General features: G+C 40.1%; 8 protein-coding genes across 12 annotated transcripts; 5 read left to right on the top strand and 3 right to left on the bottom strand.

Moving 5' to 3' along the window:
- Positions 1-1303: 1303 nt before the first annotated feature.
- On the top strand, positions 1304-2172 carry LOC6574645 (probable oligoribonuclease). The gene is made up of 2 exons (XM_002000643.4): positions 1304-1419; positions 1491-2172. Exon 2 carries the CDS (start codon positions 1522-1524, stop codon positions 2092-2094), a length of 573 nt encoding a protein of 190 aa, XP_002000679.2. The 5' UTR covers positions 1304-1419; positions 1491-1521; the 3' UTR covers positions 2095-2172.
- LOC6574644 (lipid storage droplets surface-binding protein 1) lies at positions 2062-4446 on the bottom strand. 3 transcript variants are annotated; one of them, XM_015167573.2, is made up of 7 exons: positions 4283-4446; positions 3925-4214; positions 3637-3868; positions 3138-3331; positions 2671-2861; positions 2433-2610; positions 2062-2376 (listed from the first exon to the last, which is right to left on the bottom strand). In XM_015167573.2, exons 2-7 carry the CDS (start codon positions 4210-4212, stop codon positions 2233-2235), a joined length of 1227 nt encoding a protein of 408 aa, XP_015023059.1. In that variant the 5' UTR covers positions 4213-4214; positions 4283-4446; the 3' UTR covers positions 2062-2232. The 3 variants fall into 3 exon arrangements, with proteins under 3 accessions (XP_015023059.1, XP_015023060.1, XP_002000678.1); XM_015167574.2 differs by having other exon boundaries at positions 2454-2610; XM_002000642.4 differs by having other exon boundaries at positions 3637-3847; positions 4283-4427.
- A 720-nt stretch (positions 4447-5166) lies between these two features.
- Positions 5167-7657, top strand: LOC6574643. Its single transcript, XM_002000641.4, has 4 exons — positions 5167-5357; positions 5471-5889; positions 5950-6761; positions 6820-7657. The coding sequence occupies exons 1-4, from the start codon at positions 5309-5311 to the stop codon at positions 7400-7402; spliced, it is 1863 nt and encodes a 620-aa protein (XP_002000677.1). The 5' UTR covers positions 5167-5308; the 3' UTR covers positions 7403-7657.
- A 149-nt stretch (positions 7658-7806) lies between these two features.
- LOC6574642 (succinate dehydrogenase [ubiquinone] cytochrome b small subunit, mitochondrial) lies at positions 7807-8858 on the top strand. The gene is made up of 4 exons (XM_002000640.4): positions 7807-7954; positions 8043-8158; positions 8217-8407; positions 8470-8858. The coding sequence occupies exons 1-4, from the start codon at positions 7912-7914 to the stop codon at positions 8666-8668; spliced, it is 549 nt and encodes a 182-aa protein (XP_002000676.1). The 5' UTR covers positions 7807-7911; the 3' UTR covers positions 8669-8858.
- LOC6574641 (phosphatidylglycerophosphatase and protein-tyrosine phosphatase 1) lies at positions 8764-10130 on the bottom strand. Its single transcript, XM_002000639.4, has 4 exons — positions 9940-10130; positions 9557-9700; positions 9089-9406; positions 8764-9016 (listed from the first exon to the last, which is right to left on the bottom strand). The coding sequence occupies exons 1-4, from the start codon at positions 9949-9951 to the stop codon at positions 8888-8890; spliced, it is 603 nt and encodes a 200-aa protein (XP_002000675.1). The 5' UTR covers positions 9952-10130; the 3' UTR covers positions 8764-8887.
- Positions 10131-10417: 287 nt separating this feature from the next.
- LOC6574640 (protein sel-1 homolog 1) lies at positions 10418-13743 on the top strand. Of its 2 annotated transcripts, XM_044007898.1 has the most exons (8): positions 10418-10642; positions 10722-11164; positions 11222-11967; positions 12038-12212; positions 12275-12423; positions 12493-12827; positions 12886-13090; positions 13146-13743. In XM_044007898.1, the coding sequence occupies exons 2-8, from the start codon at positions 10738-10740 to the stop codon at positions 13557-13559; spliced, it is 2451 nt and encodes an 816-aa protein (XP_043863833.1). In that variant the 5' UTR covers positions 10418-10642; positions 10722-10737; the 3' UTR covers positions 13560-13743. The 2 variants fall into 2 exon arrangements, with proteins under 2 accessions (XP_043863833.1, XP_002000674.1); XM_002000638.4 differs by lacking the exon at positions 10418-10642 and having other exon boundaries at positions 10696-11164.
- An 11-nt stretch (positions 13744-13754) lies between these two features.
- Positions 13755-15414, bottom strand: LOC6574639 (26S proteasome regulatory subunit 6A-B). Of its 2 annotated transcripts, XM_015167572.3 has the most exons (4): positions 15326-15414; positions 15045-15264; positions 14563-14983; positions 13755-14493 (listed from the first exon to the last, which is right to left on the bottom strand). In XM_015167572.3, the coding sequence occupies exons 2-4, from the start codon at positions 15252-15254 to the stop codon at positions 13838-13840; spliced, it is 1287 nt and encodes a 428-aa protein (XP_015023058.1). In that variant the 5' UTR covers positions 15255-15264; positions 15326-15414; the 3' UTR covers positions 13755-13837. The 2 variants fall into 2 exon arrangements, with proteins under 2 accessions (XP_015023058.1, XP_002000673.1); XM_002000637.4 differs by having other exon boundaries at positions 15045-15379.
- A 53-nt stretch (positions 15415-15467) lies between these two features.
- Positions 15468-17299, top strand: LOC6574638 (ran-binding protein 3). The gene is made up of 3 exons (XM_002000636.4): positions 15468-15574; positions 15726-16165; positions 16221-17299. The coding sequence occupies exons 1-3, from the start codon at positions 15559-15561 to the stop codon at positions 17085-17087; spliced, it is 1323 nt and encodes a 440-aa protein (XP_002000672.1). The 5' UTR covers positions 15468-15558; the 3' UTR covers positions 17088-17299.
- Positions 17300-17412: the final 113 nt, after the last annotated feature.

Here is a 17412-nt window from a genome sequence, read left to right as displayed (position 1 = left end):
AGTAAACCACTCAATAGAAAAAAAAAAACTAAGAAAGCATTTATTTAAAAGGCTTTTAAGAATTGAATTAACGAAAATAAAAATAACGGCATGTTAACTAACAGCTCTCTTGTGACGTCACATTATCAGATTTTGCTATGTTATCCCGGCTGAAGCTTGGAAGGCATTTCAGCAGAGATCGACTAAGTCGTCCAAAACAACCAAAACTAAATATATATAAAAAATTTCAATAGTAAATACCTTAAAAATGGTCAATCACTAATTTTATTACCATACAATAAAGAAATTAAGTATATAATGGAATGAACTGGGAGGCCTCTCGAATGCAGCAAAAATGGCCAATAAGTCAGCAGGAATGGTTGATGGACATAGTTAACTGGGTTTTCGCCATCAGTATTGTTTATTTATGCCAATTTACCTACACATTTAAATATAGTACACGTTGAAGCTGCATCAATAAAGGTGCTGCTCACCCCTGCTGTCATGTCAGAAACATCCGGTAGAATGAACTAATATTTGTGTATTAATTGCCAAGTCGTAAACTTGTATGATTATAAGTATTGAAACCTAAGGAAACACATAATCCTCCTGAATCAGCTCTTAAAACTTAGACAGAAGCTAACAATGCTGCGTATCATCTATGGCCATCGGATTTGTAATATAAAGAATGAAATTAGTACGTATGATTATGCGGATTGATGGGAAATGCATAATACTTAGTAGTAACTTTTTAGCTTTACAAATTCAAGCCTTAGATAGTAAGGTTAAGTCCATTATATGCAAGAGTAAAAGTGGTCAAGGGATTGCATGATCAATAACTGCTTAGAAAACAATTTAGAGTATAAAAATTAGCAAAAACCTTTATATTTTCCGATTCGTGAATCTATATAGAACATTTGATTAGCCGCCCAACTCGTTTTATTTAGTCTACTAGTTTTAAGACAAATAACAGTGTCAAAGTTGCTTGATTTTCATACAAATTCAAACGCGCGCCCACCATTTTCTGAAATAATGACGTCACGCTGTCAAATCAGCTGTTCGCTTTGCATAACCTACTATCACTCAATCGTGCTGTATAATGCTGTAAGAATGTTAATGTTAAACCACTATATATACACAAATATAAATATGTATGTATGCATATGAAAAATGTATTAATTTATTACTAACTCTATTATAAGCAACATATGTATACGGAATGAAAGCTTAACATAATTTGTAAATTATATATAATAACAATTATATTCTATCACACCTCAATTTAATGACCACAAAACAGCTGTTTCTGTTAAAAGTTTCCCTACTTTAGAATATTCGTATGTACATATGCACATATGTATGTATAAGGCGGTTTGTGTTAAGACCAGAATTAAATGTTCCAGTGCTTGCATAAAGTGCCAAAGCGCAGCGCGAAACATAGTAAGATTGCTCAAATAAAATATTCGAATTTCAATGATATTTAAATTGAATCGGCTGTTTACAATACTCAGTAAACATACTTCAAGGTTATACAATAAACAAATGAACAAAATGAGCACGTGTAGGAAATTAGTTGGCGAGCCATCGGATATTGTTTGGATGGACTTGGAAATGACAGGACTGAATTTAGATAAAGATGTGATATTGGAAGTTTCGTGTATTATAACGGACAAACTTTTGAATATTAAATCTGAAGGACCTTGTTTTACAATAAAACATCCAGAGAATGTTTATGAGAACATGAACGAATGGTGCATAAAGCATCACAACGAATCCGGCCTGGTGGACAGGTGTAGGAGCTCAGAGGTGACGCCTGATCAGGCGGAGAATCTGATTCTTACATATCTGAAGGCAAACATACCAGAGCGTAAATGCCCTTTGGCTGGCAACTCCGTCTATGTGGACCGTTTCTTTATACAAAAATATTTCCCACTTGTAAATGAGTATTTGCACTATCGTATCATAGACGTTTCTACTATTAAGGAGCTGGCGACTCGATGGAATCCCCAGATTATTGCAAGAGCTCCACGCAAACAGCTCGCTCACCGCAGTGACGAAGATATTAAGGAGAGCATACAAGAATTGAAATACTATAAGGAGCATTTATTCAAATGAATTTTATGTTATAATATATATATGAACGTTAAGACGAAAATAAAGAAATAAATCTGATTAATTAGTACGAAAATGAAAGCAGAAGCAAAACTCTATGATTAGAAATAAAAATACGACAGCAATGAAAAACTCCGCTTCTCAATAAACCCCATTTATATTATTTTGAGCGGGAGAGAAATTATTTGTCTCTTGTCTTCTTGAGGATCGGCTAACTGCGTTGCTCTCACTACCCGTCACCTTTTCAGCTTCAATGCGTCCAGACAAAAAGCTTGCGACCCGTTCCTATAAAGAGGTTCAGTTGAAGAATATAGAAGTAAATTAATATCAAATGTATTTACCAGATAGCCATTCGATAGTACCTGCAGGTTACTATAGAAAGCGATCATACGTTTAATTAGAGATTCGGCCTCTTCTTTTGATATACTCTTGACCTTATCCAAGCGCGTTATAGTTATTATGCGATTGTTAATGCATATTATCTGATGTACAACTTCGTGGGTGGTGTGTGCCAAATGTCTAGAATCACAATTATTTATTAGATCCGTCTTAAAAAAAAAAACACTATTTAGTCCTCACTTGGGTAAATTGTTGGCAACATTCGCGGTATAATTGACAAAGTGCACAACGCGTCTGGCTGACTCCCGAGTCAACAACACGATCAACTGCTCCAATGTGACAGGCCTAGCTTGATTCTCCGGCTCGTCAGCACTTAGATATCCCCATAGTTCCTTTGCCTTTTGCATAGCCAGCTTCGGATCGGTGGCAATCTATGGATAATTTAAATATACCACATGTACATATGTATTATATATGAGAATCTGTACTAAGATTCCTTTATCAGTTAAGCAGCTTAAAATTTTTTTTATTTATTTATTTTTTTTTTTTTTTATCCATATTCAACATTATTCAGTAAAAACAAAGTTTATAATAATTGTCTGTTTCATTTGTGCGATATTGCTGTATAGATATATTTTTAACACTGTATTAACGATGCACTCGTGCACGCGTATTGCTCGTGCACTCAACACGATTTTTCCACTTACCAATTCGGCCGCGTAGATAAGCACATGGATCGCTTCTTTGCTTTGTTTTTTAAGGGCTCGTGCCTCGGCAAAAGTTCTTTGGGTAAGTCTGCGTGTGAGTTTGCGTGAGAAGCGTTGACCGTGATGAATTGCCTTAATCGCGCCTCTCTCGTTCGACACTGCGCCCGTTGGTTCGTTATCATCGTCTTGAGGCGCTGCAGTGCGTTAAAGTTTTTAAATATATTTATATATATGGATTTATATACGTTTGTTTTTTTTTCTTTGGTAATGTTGAACCACAACAAAGCCGCGTGTTATTGTCCGACTTATATACATGTATATACATAATACGTTTTTGTGGTCGTCGCTTAGGCAATCGCCAAAATGAGATTCAATATTCATATGGAGCATCGACTGATAACCTCGGTGACCCACGTATTTTTTTTTTTTTTAAATGAGACAACACATTTAAAAAAAAAAGAGACGAACGGAATGGCATCATCATTAAGATCTCACTCACCATCTGACTGATCCTGGTCGGTGGAGATGGGAACTAGGTATTTGTCGACGAATTTGTCGCCTGCTGTAAAGGCTCCATCGATGCGATCTGCTGCATAGGTTGTTAGAGGACTTTCGAGCACCGCATTGCCAATTTGTTTAACGGAATCCGCACGTTTGAGCACAGGTCGCACCAGATGATCCGACATGTACTCTTTGGTATTCCAATACATCTTTAAGCACAAAATAATTGCCTATGTGAGCGAATCTCAAGTCACATTGACATATATGCTGTCCCAGCTGGACTTACCATTTCGGGTGGCAGATAGACAAGCGGTATACGCTGCTCCAATATGTCTAGGCTTTTGCACATCACATTGTCCAGTCGTTTGATGGGCATCTCGAATAGCTTAACAGCCGGCTGGACCGTCTCGTAGGCTGCACTAATTGTGGCCTCCGCCGTCTCAAAGTACCAGCTGAAGAGGCGATTGTTGTTCTTGACTTTGTCATAGATGTGCTCAACGCGTTTAACGCTTGACTCCACCAACGGAATTGATGTGATGCGATCGATGGCCTCCATATGTAATCCAGTGACCATGGCTGTAGTTTCATGATATTTAACACTTGTCAATCTTAAACATAATTAAATATTTGGAAATATTACTTACCTATAATATTTAATTACGAGAAAGAATATGAGTTTAAGATTTTCTAATGTTCCACAATAGTGTTTCCTTTTTGAAATAAGTACTTGGATTAATTGTTTTCAACTGGGAGAGCGCACTTCCCTTTTAAATGAGCTACAAGTAAAGACTGCGCCAAATTTGCATTGATCGCTTCATAGGCATTATGGATGACGAGTGGATCGTCATGCACAGATTGACCTTTACCGCCTAGTGATAAGGACGGCGCGATCCGCCTAGAGAAGTGTGTACCTAGACTCTACACTTATCAACAACATGCCATTTGTAGAAAGTTAAATAAGTTCCAAAGTGCAATCGAAACGGATTCCAATACACCCATTGAAACTAGGGACTCCATAAATGCAAGCATGAATCATTACGATTGCCCAAATATTCGTTTATCTGAATCCATAATAAAACGATGCTAGAGCTTAAAGTCCGCTTTAAAGGGATTTCGCGCTGTGTGTGTTAGTCATGATTGGCGGGGGCGTTCGGGTCGTTAGGCGTGCGACAATTGGACTACCACAGATAGCAGCTGTCTGTTTACATTAGAAGCAGCAGACGGCGTTAATTTTAGCACAATTGTATTGTGTTCTCAAAGACGAGCATAGGTTGTATTTGTTGCTAAGTTGTGATTTCTGTAATCAGCCAGACATATTTATTACTACATAAAGCGGTTAACTGCAAATGTAATCTAAGAATATGTCTGGAGCTTGTCTGTTTTGTCAAGACAAGTTAAATTTTGATCTTTGGACACAAGCTTGCAATTTGAATTGTAACTGAATATGTAAATAAATCAATTAGAACTAGTTCAAAAATGTTGCAAGTGTTGTAAAATGTAAGACTAAGAATATAGTGCTGTAAAGTGCACGCAAAGCATTTGGAAATTTGTTTGTTGCGTGTTTTCTTTCCTTAATCAGTGTTGAATTTTAGTTTGTGAGATTAGCGTAGTGGTCGCGTTTAACTAATATAATGTTTATAGATAACTAAATATACTTCACAAGTTTTAAAATGAATAAATATTTAGGATTTATGTGCCTTTTAGGCCTTTTAAGCGTAGGTTCGTACAGCAACTTCAGCCACAGCCAAGCCACACCCAAGTGTCAAAGCGAGGCTTGAATGTGATTCATATTGAATTTACTAATAGAGTCGCTGCCTAATTATTAATTACAGGGCATGCACAATACAATGAGCTGGAGCAACGCAACTGCATTATACCGAAAATACTGCAGGGTTCATGGTTTTCATGGGAAGTGGGTTTGCCTACCCAAACGATCATCGATGCTACCTCCATGTCGAGGCGTGGCTACTGCATCAATTACCAACGACATCACGGCGATGAATACTCGTTTGTGTTTAAGGAACGATCCGCCAACTGCTATCATTGCGTGCGTACAATAATACGTACGCTCAACATCTTTGAGAAGTTTGAGGGGCCGTGTGTCGGTTTGCCACCAGGCCAGGAGCCCACAGTGAACAATGTCTGCAAGGGAATTAAGGATGATCAGCAGTTAATAACTCTGTTCAATGAAAACTTTGTGCCAATTAATTGTCGTTCGTCTCTTGAGGGCGTTTGGCATTTTACATATCAGGCAAGTTTTTCTTTTATTCTATAATTAATTAATTTTAATTTTAATTTAATCTGCTCTTAGAATCGATTCCGCTTTACGGGCGTCTGTAACAAGCCCGATGCACGCATCCAATCATGCCAGACTGCTGGCACACAATTTCTTATCCAGAATCAAAAATTTAACATTACTTATCAGAAGTGTGAGGGCATGGAGGGCACGTTTACTGGAACTGTGGAGTTCAGCTGCCTCGGCGATTGGTTTGTGGGAAAGAATCATTATTTTGCTGTTGCCAATACAAAAGAATCACGTAAGGATGAAAAATACCGTTGCTTCCTCAAGAATCGAGATGATGATCTGTATGTGGGTGTCTCCATTACTGCTGAGTGCAATACTCTCAAGACACCGGAAAACTCGCCCGAGCGTCTTAAACTAACACCAGTGAAAGCTGAGTTTGTTGAGCCCGGTTGCACACTGCCTCAGAACTTTTCTGGCGAATGGGTGAATACGGCCAACATTGATGCAGATGTGTCCATTAGTGAAACCCACATCAATGAGACATATTATCCTGATAGGGCTCGATACCGGAAGACAATTTACGTGTGCCGTGAACGTCGTGGCAATCGTGTTATGATGGCGCGTCTTACTGTCGATGGTTGCCAAAAGGATTACGTTTGCTTTGACTTTATGCCCAGGCACCACAATATCATACGTTATCGTAAGGGCTTAGCTGTTATTAAGGATGATTTCAGCACAGTTTGCTCCTGGGTACAATTTCCAAATTCAGAGGCCTGGAAATATGATTTGTTCTTGGCGAAAAACCCGGTTCCTGTCCGTTGTCCAGTTGCTGGAAAGTTTAATTTCACACAAAGGGGCGAACACCCCTTTAAGACGAGGTGAGTTTATAATTGAATACCATTTGAAGAAATGCGACTAATTCAAAGCTTATTTCAGAATCCTTGGTGGCGTTACACTGAGTCCTCGCCCAGATATCCACTGCAAGCAGAACATATCCGATTTATCAGTCTGTGACACAGACCAAAAGGAGCTGGCCGTCGATGAGAACTATTGCTTGTCTGTCGATCATTTGGGACGACCTGTTGATATATACAGTGATCCCGATTACCGTATGAAATGCATTGGCTTTTGGAAGGAAAATCTAAAGTCATACCTAATTACTTACGATGATTTGGATCCGCTATCTAAATATCGTTGTTGGGTGTATCAACGTGCTGACCTAAACCGCGTCCTAATGTCCCAGGCTGTAGGCGCATTTTGTAAACTAAACCAAGACGTTACTTCATGGAATCACTCCGAAGGCGCTGCAGTCGCCATTGATGCCGTTGAATACGAACGTGAACGTGACGATTGTCCTATGTATTTCGATGATGGTTTAAATCCTTGGAGACCATCAGACGCTTCAAACATTGTCTTCGAGTGGGACTTTTACAAAGCTGGCACAGATCATTTGGCTTTCCCAAGTTTTGCCTTGGGCATTTCCGGAATTTATATGGTAGTTACATTTTTAGTCGCTTAATAAGTGTAGATTAGGTTTTACAGTACCGTCCATCCATGTTTCAGCCTAGAAAACTCTTTTTAGTAATATTTAATAATGTGCCTTCGATGTTTAATCAAATCGACATTCTTAAACAAATTGACAACATATCGATCTAGTTTTTAAGTATAAAATCAATAGAATGTTAGAAAATTTCGACATCCTTTTTACATTCCGTCCACAAATGAATCTCAATGTTTTGTACCAACAAATAAAGCAGTTCAATGCACTTTTAAATATTGGTATTTTCTTTCAAGGATTTATGCAATATTAAGTATATATTTCAAATTACCAACTAATATTCAAACATGCGTAAGAATGTTGGGCGGAGCCGATAACTTAATCGATAGTATTCCTTATCGATAAGCAGTAGGCATGAAACTTGTCAGTGCTGTAAAGTAGTCTAAATGTCGGTAGTTGACTGTTCGAGCCAATAACAAGTGTTTTTATATTTTCGTCGGAACTTTGATTTTCTAATACAAACATAAAACATGTTGTCTTCTGTACTTCTGCGTGGTGCAGCTCGCGGTAATGGTGAGTATAGTATTTAATTGCAAGTGGAGCTTTATTTCACCTGAAAAATGTTCTCATTATATAACCGCATCGTACGACACACCGACAGCTGCAACACTTATTAAATCCGTGCGTGTCTCGCCATTGAAGGCTTACTCCACAATTGTGGCCAATACTCAACGCCAAGTTGGAACCAAGCCTCTGGCGTTGGCTAAACAAATTTCGGTACTTATTAACAAATATGCTATGAGATTTTGATTTGATCACCTAATTAATTTTTCAGCCCATCGTAATGCGTGAGATTTCAGTGAGCGCTCCAAGAATGGCTTCTGCAACTGGCAGTCACACTCGTCTATGGACTATTGAACGCGTATTGTCTGCTGGCCTGCTGGCAGTAATTCCAGCAGCATTCATTGCTCCTTCGCAAGTCATGGATGCCCTTTTGGCTATATCTGTAGTCATTCACACCCATTGGTAAGATGCGTAGAAAATAATTTGTGATATAATTTGCCTAACCATTGTTTATAAACTTATAGGGGTGTTGAGGCAATGGTGGTGGATTACCTGCGCCCATCAGTTGTTGGCAATGTTGTGCCAAAAGTTGCTCACATTGCTCTCATCTTAATGTCAGTAGCCGCGTTGGGAGGCCTGTTTTATCTTATCAAGAACGATATTGGTTTGGCAAATGGAATCAAGCGCTTCTGGGCTATCAAGGGCAAGGACACCAACCAGTGAATGGATAGCCCACTTGTTTATTGTGTATACACATTCGACGATTGGGTCTTAGTCATTAGCTGTAAATTAAAATAACTTGTAACACAAAGTGAGACTCACGTACACAACAAACTTGTATTCAAAAATTTTACTTAACACTAATTAGTCTGGTAAAGTAACAAAAATAAAAACGTGCGCCATTTGTTACGCAGTGAATATAGCACATCAGTCAGGGCTGGGTCATGACTGGGGCTCCACATTATTTGCATAGAATATTCTCAACGCATCCCATTGTTTGGTATGCAGTAAGATATGTGGTCGACATTGACGCATGTGGTCAACAGCTTGATCTGGGGTCCAACCGTTTTTCTAAAAATAAATACGAACAATTATACAACAACTTTGATTCGTCATCAGATGACAGCTCTTTTCAAAACGTACCAGCATGAGGTAGCATCCCACCAAGGTGGCACTCCGTGTTCGCCCCGCTTTGCAATGTACATAAACCGAACCAATATTCTCAGCATATTGTGAGGAATCGAATTTCGGTATGCGTTTCGAGAGTGGCAAAAAGCGATTTATAAACTCAACGCCACGGTAGAGTTTGTCCTGATTAGGTGATTCGAATATGTCTGTGGTGGCCAGTTGTAAAAACTCAATGCCGAGGGCCTTCCATTTAGCTAAGTCGTTTGAAAACGCGGTAAGTTCGTAGTCTTCATTCATTGACACGACAGCTTTCATGTTTTCCTTTTGAATTAACTGTTGGCCAAGAAACATTTTATATGATTAATCATGTTTCTTTTGGAGCTTACACAATTACAAACTTCTAAGCTTATATATATCAATAACACAAATATTGAAAATTACATTTTTTTTACAATCATTTTCGAAAAAACAAACACAACTTACGTCATTTACTTGGCTTCTGAAAGGCAGCGCTCCCAGTATAACATTTTCGTCAATACGATCGTACCAATTCCTTGACGTTGCCTTTTCCATGAGCACATTGTAGAGCAGCGTTGGATAAAAGGAGACCCGTGCAAGCATTGCCGCCTTGAATTGATACACAGGTGGGAGAGGAGAGTTAAGGATAAATAATTGACGCTCTACGTTTTCGGGTCTAGCGTATGGGCTGCAACAGCTGGAAACTTTCACCAGCTTACGACGTTTAGCATGAATAATCTAATGCGTGACAGTCTGAATCGGTTGGAGCGCGGCTTGGAACTGGTTTTATTGACGCTGTTGAACGCAATGCCAGTATGTGATACCTTGCAGTCGCTGCCGTAACTTACACTCATTTCCATGCTTTTGTGTTGCTTCTTTGGTTCAAAAGATCAATGAGTCACAGCTAAACAATGCTTCCTTGTATATTAATTAGTATATTCATAAATTATCACTCTTATTTTCGTGCTGCCGCTTCAGTCATTTGCATTATGAAATGGGACAACAATAAAAGGCTAGATTATCTTTGCAAGACTTTCTAACACTGGAAACATCGTAGAGGTGTGCATACCGGTATATCAGTTGTAGGTGCAGACGACAACGTACCCAGCTATCGCGATGTGTAACCAACATACAAATATTAACCCATTAAGTTAATTTTTATATTATTTAAGTTGATGCATGTCATGTAAGTTGTATTAAATTAGTATGTGTTTATGTACTAGATTTTAGACCAAAATTTAGTTTTAATATCATTTCACAATTTATGGTTCTCTTCATCAAATCAGCTGGGGATAGTTCACTGATTTCACATTATATTTTTGCTCATCTCTGTCCATGCGACGTTGGTAACACTAGACAGCAATTATTGTTGCAACAAATGAAAGGTTCTTTAATCTTACGTGTGAAAATAATTAAAGCTGTCAAAAGACAAATAGGACAACACATAAAGTTGCTGCACTGTTGAAAAATGCACCAGCAATAAAACGGACTGGAAGCACTAACCCCTACCAAACGGTGAAAAAACAATCAGTGTGTGCACAAAAAAAAAAAGTAAATAACACACGTCAGACCTAAAAAACAAGAAAAATTTTAAGTATATTTAGCACTTATCTTTTTACTGAAAACCTAGAGACACGTTCCTCACGATGAGACTGCCAAGCATGATGAGCATCTTGTTGCTCCTATTCCTCCAATGCAGCCAGCTGTTGCGGGCGGAGTTGCAGGGCCCACTTTCGGATATCGCCAGCGCGACAGCAACAACCGAACCCACGGATGCACATAGTCAACCCAATACCGAAGGAGATGAGATAACGACAGCCGAGAAAGATGCTAAAGCCCCTCCCATTGACCCACCATCGTCAGCAACAGCACCTGGGAGCAATGACCGCAAAGCGGCCAAACTTAAGGATACCGAATTTGCGCCCCGTACAAAAGTAATGCCAGCTGCATTATTTGAGCGCCTATGGAATGACAGTCTATTGAAACAACAAAAGCTAAAAGCTCAGATCGAAGCAATTGAAGCGAGAATAAAACCCGCTGAAATTACCGAATTGACTCCCGAACAAATTGAAGGTATGCGATTCGAATAACACAAGTATTCCAGTGGGCCAATATTTTGTTTTATTGCAGCTCAAGGTTTTTACGAAAATGCTATGGAAATGTTAGCCAAGCCGCGGAGTGATAAGCGCGTCGCTTTAACATTGCTTCGTAAGGCAGCTGCTTTTAATCATCTCAAGGCACGTGCTGAACTGGCATGGTCCATGCTCTTGGGTCATTGGATGCCATTTGACTTTCACCATGCCGCAGAGGAGTTTGAGACCTTGGCAAAAGAGGGAGTTCCTGAAGCTCATTTGGGTCTTGGATTTTTGTATTCAGTTGGAGTGGGTGGCAAGAATGTCAGTCAACCACTGGCGCTACTGCATTATACGCTTGCTGCACTTGGCGACAATACACTTGCCCAGATGGCCATGGGCTATCGCTATTTATACGGCATCAACGTGCCAACTAGCTGTGAGAAGTCGTTAATTCAGTACAAGCGTGTGGCTAAAAAGGTGGCTTCAAAGATAACTTTCGCTAACGGACCAATTGTACATCGAGTCCGACTTCTGGATGAGTTAGAAAATCCAGGCAGTCATGAAACTGAAATTGTGGACTACTATCAGCTGCTCGCAGACAAGGGCGATGTGCAATCGCAGGTTGGCTTAGGCCAGTTGTACTACCAAGGCGGCAAGGCAATTCAGCAGGATCACCAAAAAGCATTGGAATATTTCACACTTGCTGCCAATGCGGGCAATGCCATAGGTTTCGCATTTCTGGGCAAACTCTACTTGGAGGGTAGCGAGCAAATCAAGGCGGACAACGAAACGGCTTTTAAGGTAAACAAAATCACACACATTACACAACTTATAATTTAAATACAATTGTAATGTTCGAATTTATTTTCAGTACTTCTCAAAGGCTTCTGAAATGGGTGATCCAGTGGGTCAGAGTGGCCTGGGCCTAATGTACTTAAAAGGTCTTGGTGTGCCTAAAGATTCCATCAAGGCTTTGTCGTACTTTACACAGGCTGCTGATCAAGGCTGGGTTGACGGACAATTGCAACTTGGCACCATGTACTTCAGTGAGTTTTACATTTATATTTGTCAAATGACGAAATATATGTAAACTTTGATTTAATTGCAGCTGGCAATGGCGTGAAGACAGACTACAAGCTTGCCCTTAAGTATTTCAATTTGGCCACACAGTCCGGCCATGTTTTGGCGTACTATAATTTGGGAATTATGCATGCCTACGGTATGGGCATGCTGCGATCTTGCCCAGCTGCTGTTGAGGTACGTTTGGCAAGTCTTATATAGCTTTTTCAATTAAAATTCTGTTTATCAAATATTTTTAACACATAGTTCTTCAAAAACGTGGCAGAGCGTGGCCGTTGGAGCAGTAGACTGATGCACGCCTACAGTGATTACAAACAGAATCGCGTTGACGAGGCCTACATGCAGTATTCTCTAATGGCTGAAGTTGGCTACGAGGTGGCGCAGAGCAATGCTGCTTTCTTATTGGATCGCGAGGAGGTGCATGTCTTTAATGATCGGCATGAAGATTTGATTCGTGCATTTTATTATTGGAAACGAGCTGCTAACCAGGGTTACTCAGCTGCTCAAGTGAAGCTTGGTGATTACTACTACTACGGCTGGGGTACTAAAACTGACTTTGAAACTGCTGCAGCTCTTTACAGGTGCGTAGTTATGAAAACATTCAATGTCTATCATTACAATTTATTTTCTTACATACAGGAAAGCATCAGATCAGCAATACAACGCTCAGGCTATGTTTAATTTGGGTTACATGCACGAGCAAGGTTTGGGCATGAAGAAGGATTGGCATTTAGCCAAAAGATTATATGATTTGGCTGCAGAAACAAACTCGGATGCCAAAGTGCCTGTGGCCATTGCGTTATTCAAGCTTCAGATGCTTGCAAAGATTGAATCAATAAAACAGGTAAGACTTACATACATTTCAGTTCTTGTTTTCAATCCTAACCGATGTTATTCAGTCGCCATACAGATTCATCTTTTTTTTGGATGAAAACATTGCTGCCAATTGGGATTTATATATGATTACGATACTGACTCTTTTGCTGGGCATAATAATGTACACTAGACGACCATTCCAACAGGTAGATCAACCTGCACAGCCCCCCCAGCCATTAGCTAATGATATAGCAGCTGTTCCCGTAAATGCTGCACAAGCAGTTCCATTAGCAACAGCTGCAGCTACAGCAACTACAGCGACAGCTTCTTCTTCTGGAACAACAATCGTAACAGGAGAATCATCCACATCCATAACTACAACGACTGCAACCACGTCTAGCAGCGAAACGTCCACCCCAACAGCAACGACAAGCAGCTCATCTGCAGGGACAAGCAGCAGCAGCAGCAGCAGCAATACACTCGATCCCACTGATTAGGCTTAACAAATTGTTTAATCATCCTAGTTTAATTAGTGACCATGTAAATATTTATCATCTATTTTTTATTATTTCTGAATGGAATTTTTAGATATTTAAAAATCAGAAATATCTTACTCAAAAAATATATATGTGTTGTACTGATAAAACTGCTTATCCATGCGATACGATTCCTAACGATAAATCTCTTCAATATTTTCTTTCCGTTAGGTATATTTTCTTCATTAATTCTTTGATGTATCAAGATTACAAGTAAATTTATTTTGCGAATTTTTAGTCTAAGCATAGTAGTTAAGATTAGCTTTCTTCTTGGACTGCACCTCCATGATAGCATCCATAAAGTCCTCATGTGTCACCGATGTGGCCGAGCGACGCAGAGCGATCATGCCCGCCTCTACACAAACTGCCTTGCACTGTGCGCCATTGAAGTCGTCTGTGGAACGAGATAGTTCCTCAAAATTCACATCGTTGCTAACATTCATTTTGCGCGAGTGAATTTGCATGATGCGCGCACGAGCTTCTTCATTCGGGTGTGGAAATTCGATCTTACGATCCAAGCGGCCAGAACGCAAAAGGGCGGGATCAAGAATATCGACTCGATTTGTAGCAGCAATGACCTTAATATCGGCAGTTGAGCTAAACCCGTCCAATTGATTTAGAAGCTCCAACATAGTTCGCTGCACCTCGCGATCACCGGCTTTCTCCGAATCAAAACGCTTTGTGCCAATAGCGTCCAACTCGTCAATAAAAATGATAGCAGGTGCCTTTTCCTTAGCCAATGCAAAAGCATCACGCACTAGCTTGGCTCCATCACCAATAAACATTTGAACAAGCTGAGGGCCAGCTAACTTGAGGAAAGTGGACTTTGTTTGGGCAGCGCAAGCACGAGCAAGCAGAGTCTTGCCAGTTCCAGGGGGACCATACAATAAGACACCTATGAATCAAATTTTGAATAAAGCTTATTACATTGCTTAAGCTGAAGCTGAAGCTTAAGTCTACAGACCTTTTGGTGGATGGATACCAAGGTTCTTGAATTTTTCCTTGTGCGTCATTGGCAGTACTACGGCTTCGATGAGCTCCTGGATCTGTTTATCCAGACCACCAATATCGGAATACTGCTCTGTAGGGCGCTCATCAACTTCCATGGCCTTAACACGAGCATCGTATTCCGCTGGCAAAGTTTCAAGAATCAGATAAGAGTCCTTATTGACTCCAACTAAATCGCCGGGTTTGAGCTTTTCTGCATCAACCAGGCCAATGACTGGCAAGAAATACGCCTGACGTGTTGAAGTTTTTATAACAGCACATTTGCCTTTGCGTTGGTTATCTAGCACGGTAACGGAGCCGTCATCCTCCTCCTCTTGCGGATCCACATCCAATAACTCGATGACATTGGACACCAGGTATGGCAAAGTTTTATTAACCTAAAATACATTGTATATACATTAACTTATTGTTGTACTTTAGCTAAAATATTTTGCATACCTTTATCTTTTCCGTATTATCTTTGATTTTCTCGTTTTGTGCTTGAATTTCGTGTGTGATCCGCATTACCTCGCTCTTCATTATTTTAATTTCGTTGTCCATCAGTCGAGTCCTGCTCACAATCTCATCAGTGGACATTCGCAGCACTTCTTCGCCCAACGATTCCTCGCCATCCTCCCATATTGATTTGTCCTCAAGTGTTTGGGCCATTTTAAATCAACTTGTTTTAATAATAATCTTGGTTAAATAAAAGTTTTCTTATGCCGAGTTGGTTTCTTTACTTTGCGTTTTTAGTCGATGACTTGTAAAAATTTCGTTTTTTTCAGCATTAACCAAGTTTGACAGCTAAATGTGTTGTACAATCATCAAATGTTATCGATGCTTCAGCAAGTCCAAAGCGATTTAAATATCGATAGTTGACTGTTTTACAGTACTGCAAAGGCTTCAAGAGAACGCTTTTTTCTTGTAAAAATTTTTAGCAAACTATAAATCACAAACATATATTTCCATTGCCATGTCCGAAAATAATGGTAAGTGAGGTTACTTTGTTAATAGGTATTATTAGTCATGCATATGGATCTTGTGCAATTCCTAGTATGGCAGAGGCTCTGCTAAAATCAACCAATATAATATGAATTTAAAGTCAAATACAATATCTTTGATTGTTCTTGTGTTTTGTAGAGGCGTCGGTTGAAGCAAACTGCTTCAGAGGCGGCTTTACTTTGAAAGCATCACGTCTTGGCGGAGCTGTGCTGCGACCACCTGTACTTGGCGACAGTTCTGTAATAAGTTCGGCTCATATTAATACCAACAGCAGCAACAATAGTTCGCCAGCATTAGCCGGCGGAAACGAGAAGTCTGATGAGGATGGTATTGTAGGTAATCCGTTTTTACGCGAGCAAAGGGAAGATGAAGATGATGTCGCCGCCCAAGTGGTGGAGTCCACTGAGAATATTGATAAGGATGATGATGAAATCGACGAGCGGCCGGATCCGCTCTCAATGCTGCGCAATAACGGCATTGAGCGCTCCAACATATTTGCTGCAGCTAAAACAACTTTGCCGCGTGTTCAGACAAGTGGATTTATTTTCGGCCAGAACGTGCACGAGCGAGTCGTGGGGGTATGAGTTACATTTTAAAAATGTTTGAAATATATATATGTTGTATGTATTGCAGGAAAATCTGAGCACAGAATCGAGTGCGGAAGCAGCCTCGTCTGGAACAGCGGAAGCTACCTCATCACAGTTGCTATTTTCCAGCGTCATTCAGAAAGCTGCTAAATCGACAGAAAACAACAGGGAGACGTCGGAGGCAAAGAGCCTCAATGACGTGGCCCGTGAATATGAGGAGAGCCGTGCTCAGAAACGGAAATATGAAGAGGTGGAGACCTTTACCGGCGAGGAAAACGAGATCAATATTGCCGATGTTAGCTGCAAATTGTTTGCATTTGTCAACAGCAATTGGGAGGAGCGCGGACGCGGTAGTCTACGTCTAAACGATGCCAAGGATGAGCATGACTGTTCACGCGTCGTTTTTCGCACATCGGGCAACTTACGCTTGCTATTAAACACTAAAGTCTGGGCTGCAATGGTGGCCGAACGAGCCAGCCAGAAATCGCTACGTCTAACTGCCATGGACAATACGGGTACCGTTAAGATATTTTTGGCCATGGGTCGACCTGCAGACATTGCACAGGTGCACAAAGCGCTGAGCGAGCGCATTGCCAAGCGCAAGCTGACGCATCCAGAGGAGTGTGCTGTGGTCGAAGCCAAAAATGGCATTTCTTCTGAAGCCTGTGCTGTCAACGTACAGCCAGAGTCAACAACCAACGATGACGATGAGGATGAAGCTGTGGGTGCTGTGGCTGATCCAATGCCAACCACTGGTTCCACCACAGCCATTGCCGAAGCGGATAGCAACGAGCCCAGCCCAAAGAAGGCGCTCATGCTGGCGGACAGCAGCGTGGATGTGGTGGTGCCAGCGGCAGATAATGATGCTGAGGCAGAACCCAAGGTGTTGGCTGAAGAGGAGGAAGGGGCTTAAAATATCTGGTCTAAATTTTCGTCTTTTTTTTATTATTTTGGTTTAAAAAAAAACAAGTGCAGAACCACAACAAACTAAATAAAACAAATTGTGAGTTATTATAAATTAATTATAATAATTTATTAATTATTATTATTATTAAAGTAAAATAAATGAAGTTCCGAATTGAAAGCCCGGGCGCAGCGTCTACAAAAGACAATTATAAATTACAACATTCCGTGTTTATTTCACTTGGCACCCTCTATAGTCTCATCTATTAAAAAAACATGAATTTTTTAAACTTTAGTCACTAACACTAATTTGCTTAAGGAATACTTTTTACAAG

Source organism: Drosophila mojavensis, unplaced genomic scaffold (assembly GCF_018153725.1).
Source record: "Drosophila mojavensis isolate 15081-1352.22 unplaced genomic scaffold, ASM1815372v1 contig_231, whole genome shotgun sequence".
In the NCBI taxonomy this organism is placed as follows: Eukaryota; Metazoa; Arthropoda; class Insecta; order Diptera; family Drosophilidae; genus Drosophila; species Drosophila mojavensis.
Note: the sequence above shows the minus strand (reverse complement) of the source record. Positions and strands in the feature narration are given on the sequence as shown.

Coding starts and splice junctions, on each gene's coding strand:
- LOC6574643 (XM_002000641.4), top strand. CDS start 5,309: ATGAATAAATATTTAGGATTTATGTGCCTTTTAGGCCTTTTAAGCGTA. Junction 5,358..5,470: donor TTTAGGCCTTTTAAGCGTAG/GTTCGTACAGCA, acceptor TATTAATTACAG/GGCATGCACAATACAATGAG. Junction 5,890..5,949: donor TTTGGCATTTTACATATCAG/GCAAGTTTTTCT, acceptor ATCTGCTCTTAG/AATCGATTCCGCTTTACGGG.
- LOC6574638 (XM_002000636.4), top strand. Junction 16,166..16,220: donor TGCACGAGCGAGTCGTGGGG/GTATGAGTTACA, acceptor TATGTATTGCAG/GAAAATCTGAGCACAGAATC.
- LOC6574641 (XM_002000639.4), bottom strand. Junction 9,407..9,556: donor TCAGAAGCCAAGTAAATGAC/GTAAGTTGTGTT, acceptor CTTGGCCAACAG/TTAATTCAAAAGGAAAACAT. Junction 9,017..9,088: donor TGGGATGCTACCTCATGCTG/GTACGTTTTGAA, acceptor ATTTATTTTTAG/AAAAACGGTTGGACCCCAGA.
- LOC6574639 (XM_015167572.3), bottom strand. CDS start 15,254: ATGGCCCAAACACTTGAGGACAAATCAATATGGGAGGATGGCGAGGAA. Junction 14,984..15,044: donor ATAATACGGAAAAGATAAAG/GTATGCAAAATA, acceptor AATGTATTTTAG/GTTAATAAAACTTTGCCATA. Junction 14,494..14,562: donor TGGTATCCATCCACCAAAAG/GTCTGTAGACTT, acceptor TTTGATTCATAG/GTGTCTTATTGTATGGTCCC.
- LOC6574642 (XM_002000640.4), top strand. CDS start 7,912: ATGTTGTCTTCTGTACTTCTGCGTGGTGCAGCTCGCGGTAATG. Junction 7,955..8,042: donor TGGTGCAGCTCGCGGTAATG/GTGAGTATAGTA, acceptor ACACACCGACAG/CTGCAACACTTATTAAATCC. Junction 8,408..8,469: donor GTAGTCATTCACACCCATTG/GTAAGATGCGTA, acceptor ATAAACTTATAG/GGGTGTTGAGGCAATGGTGG.
- LOC6574645 (XM_002000643.4), top strand. CDS start 1,522: ATGAACAAAATGAGCACGTGTAGGAAATTAGTTGGCGAGCCATCGGAT.
- LOC6574644 (XM_015167573.2), bottom strand. CDS start 4,212: ATGGTCACTGGATTACATATGGAGGCCATCGATCGCATCACATCAATT. Junction 3,869..3,924: donor TCTATCTGCCACCCGAAATG/GTAAGTCCAGCT, acceptor TCGCTCACATAG/GCAATTATTTTGTGCTTAAA. Junction 3,332..3,636: donor CGACCAGGATCAGTCAGATG/GTGAGTGAGATC, acceptor AACGCACTGCAG/CGCCTCAAGACGATGATAAC.
- LOC6574640 (XM_044007898.1), top strand. CDS start 10,738: ATGAGACTGCCAAGCATGATGAGCATCTTGTTGCTCCTATTCCTCCAA. Junction 11,165..11,221: donor GACTCCCGAACAAATTGAAG/GTATGCGATTCG, acceptor GTTTTATTGCAG/CTCAAGGTTTTTACGAAAAT. Junction 11,968..12,037: donor ACAACGAAACGGCTTTTAAG/GTAAACAAAATC, acceptor ATTTATTTTCAG/TACTTCTCAAAGGCTTCTGA.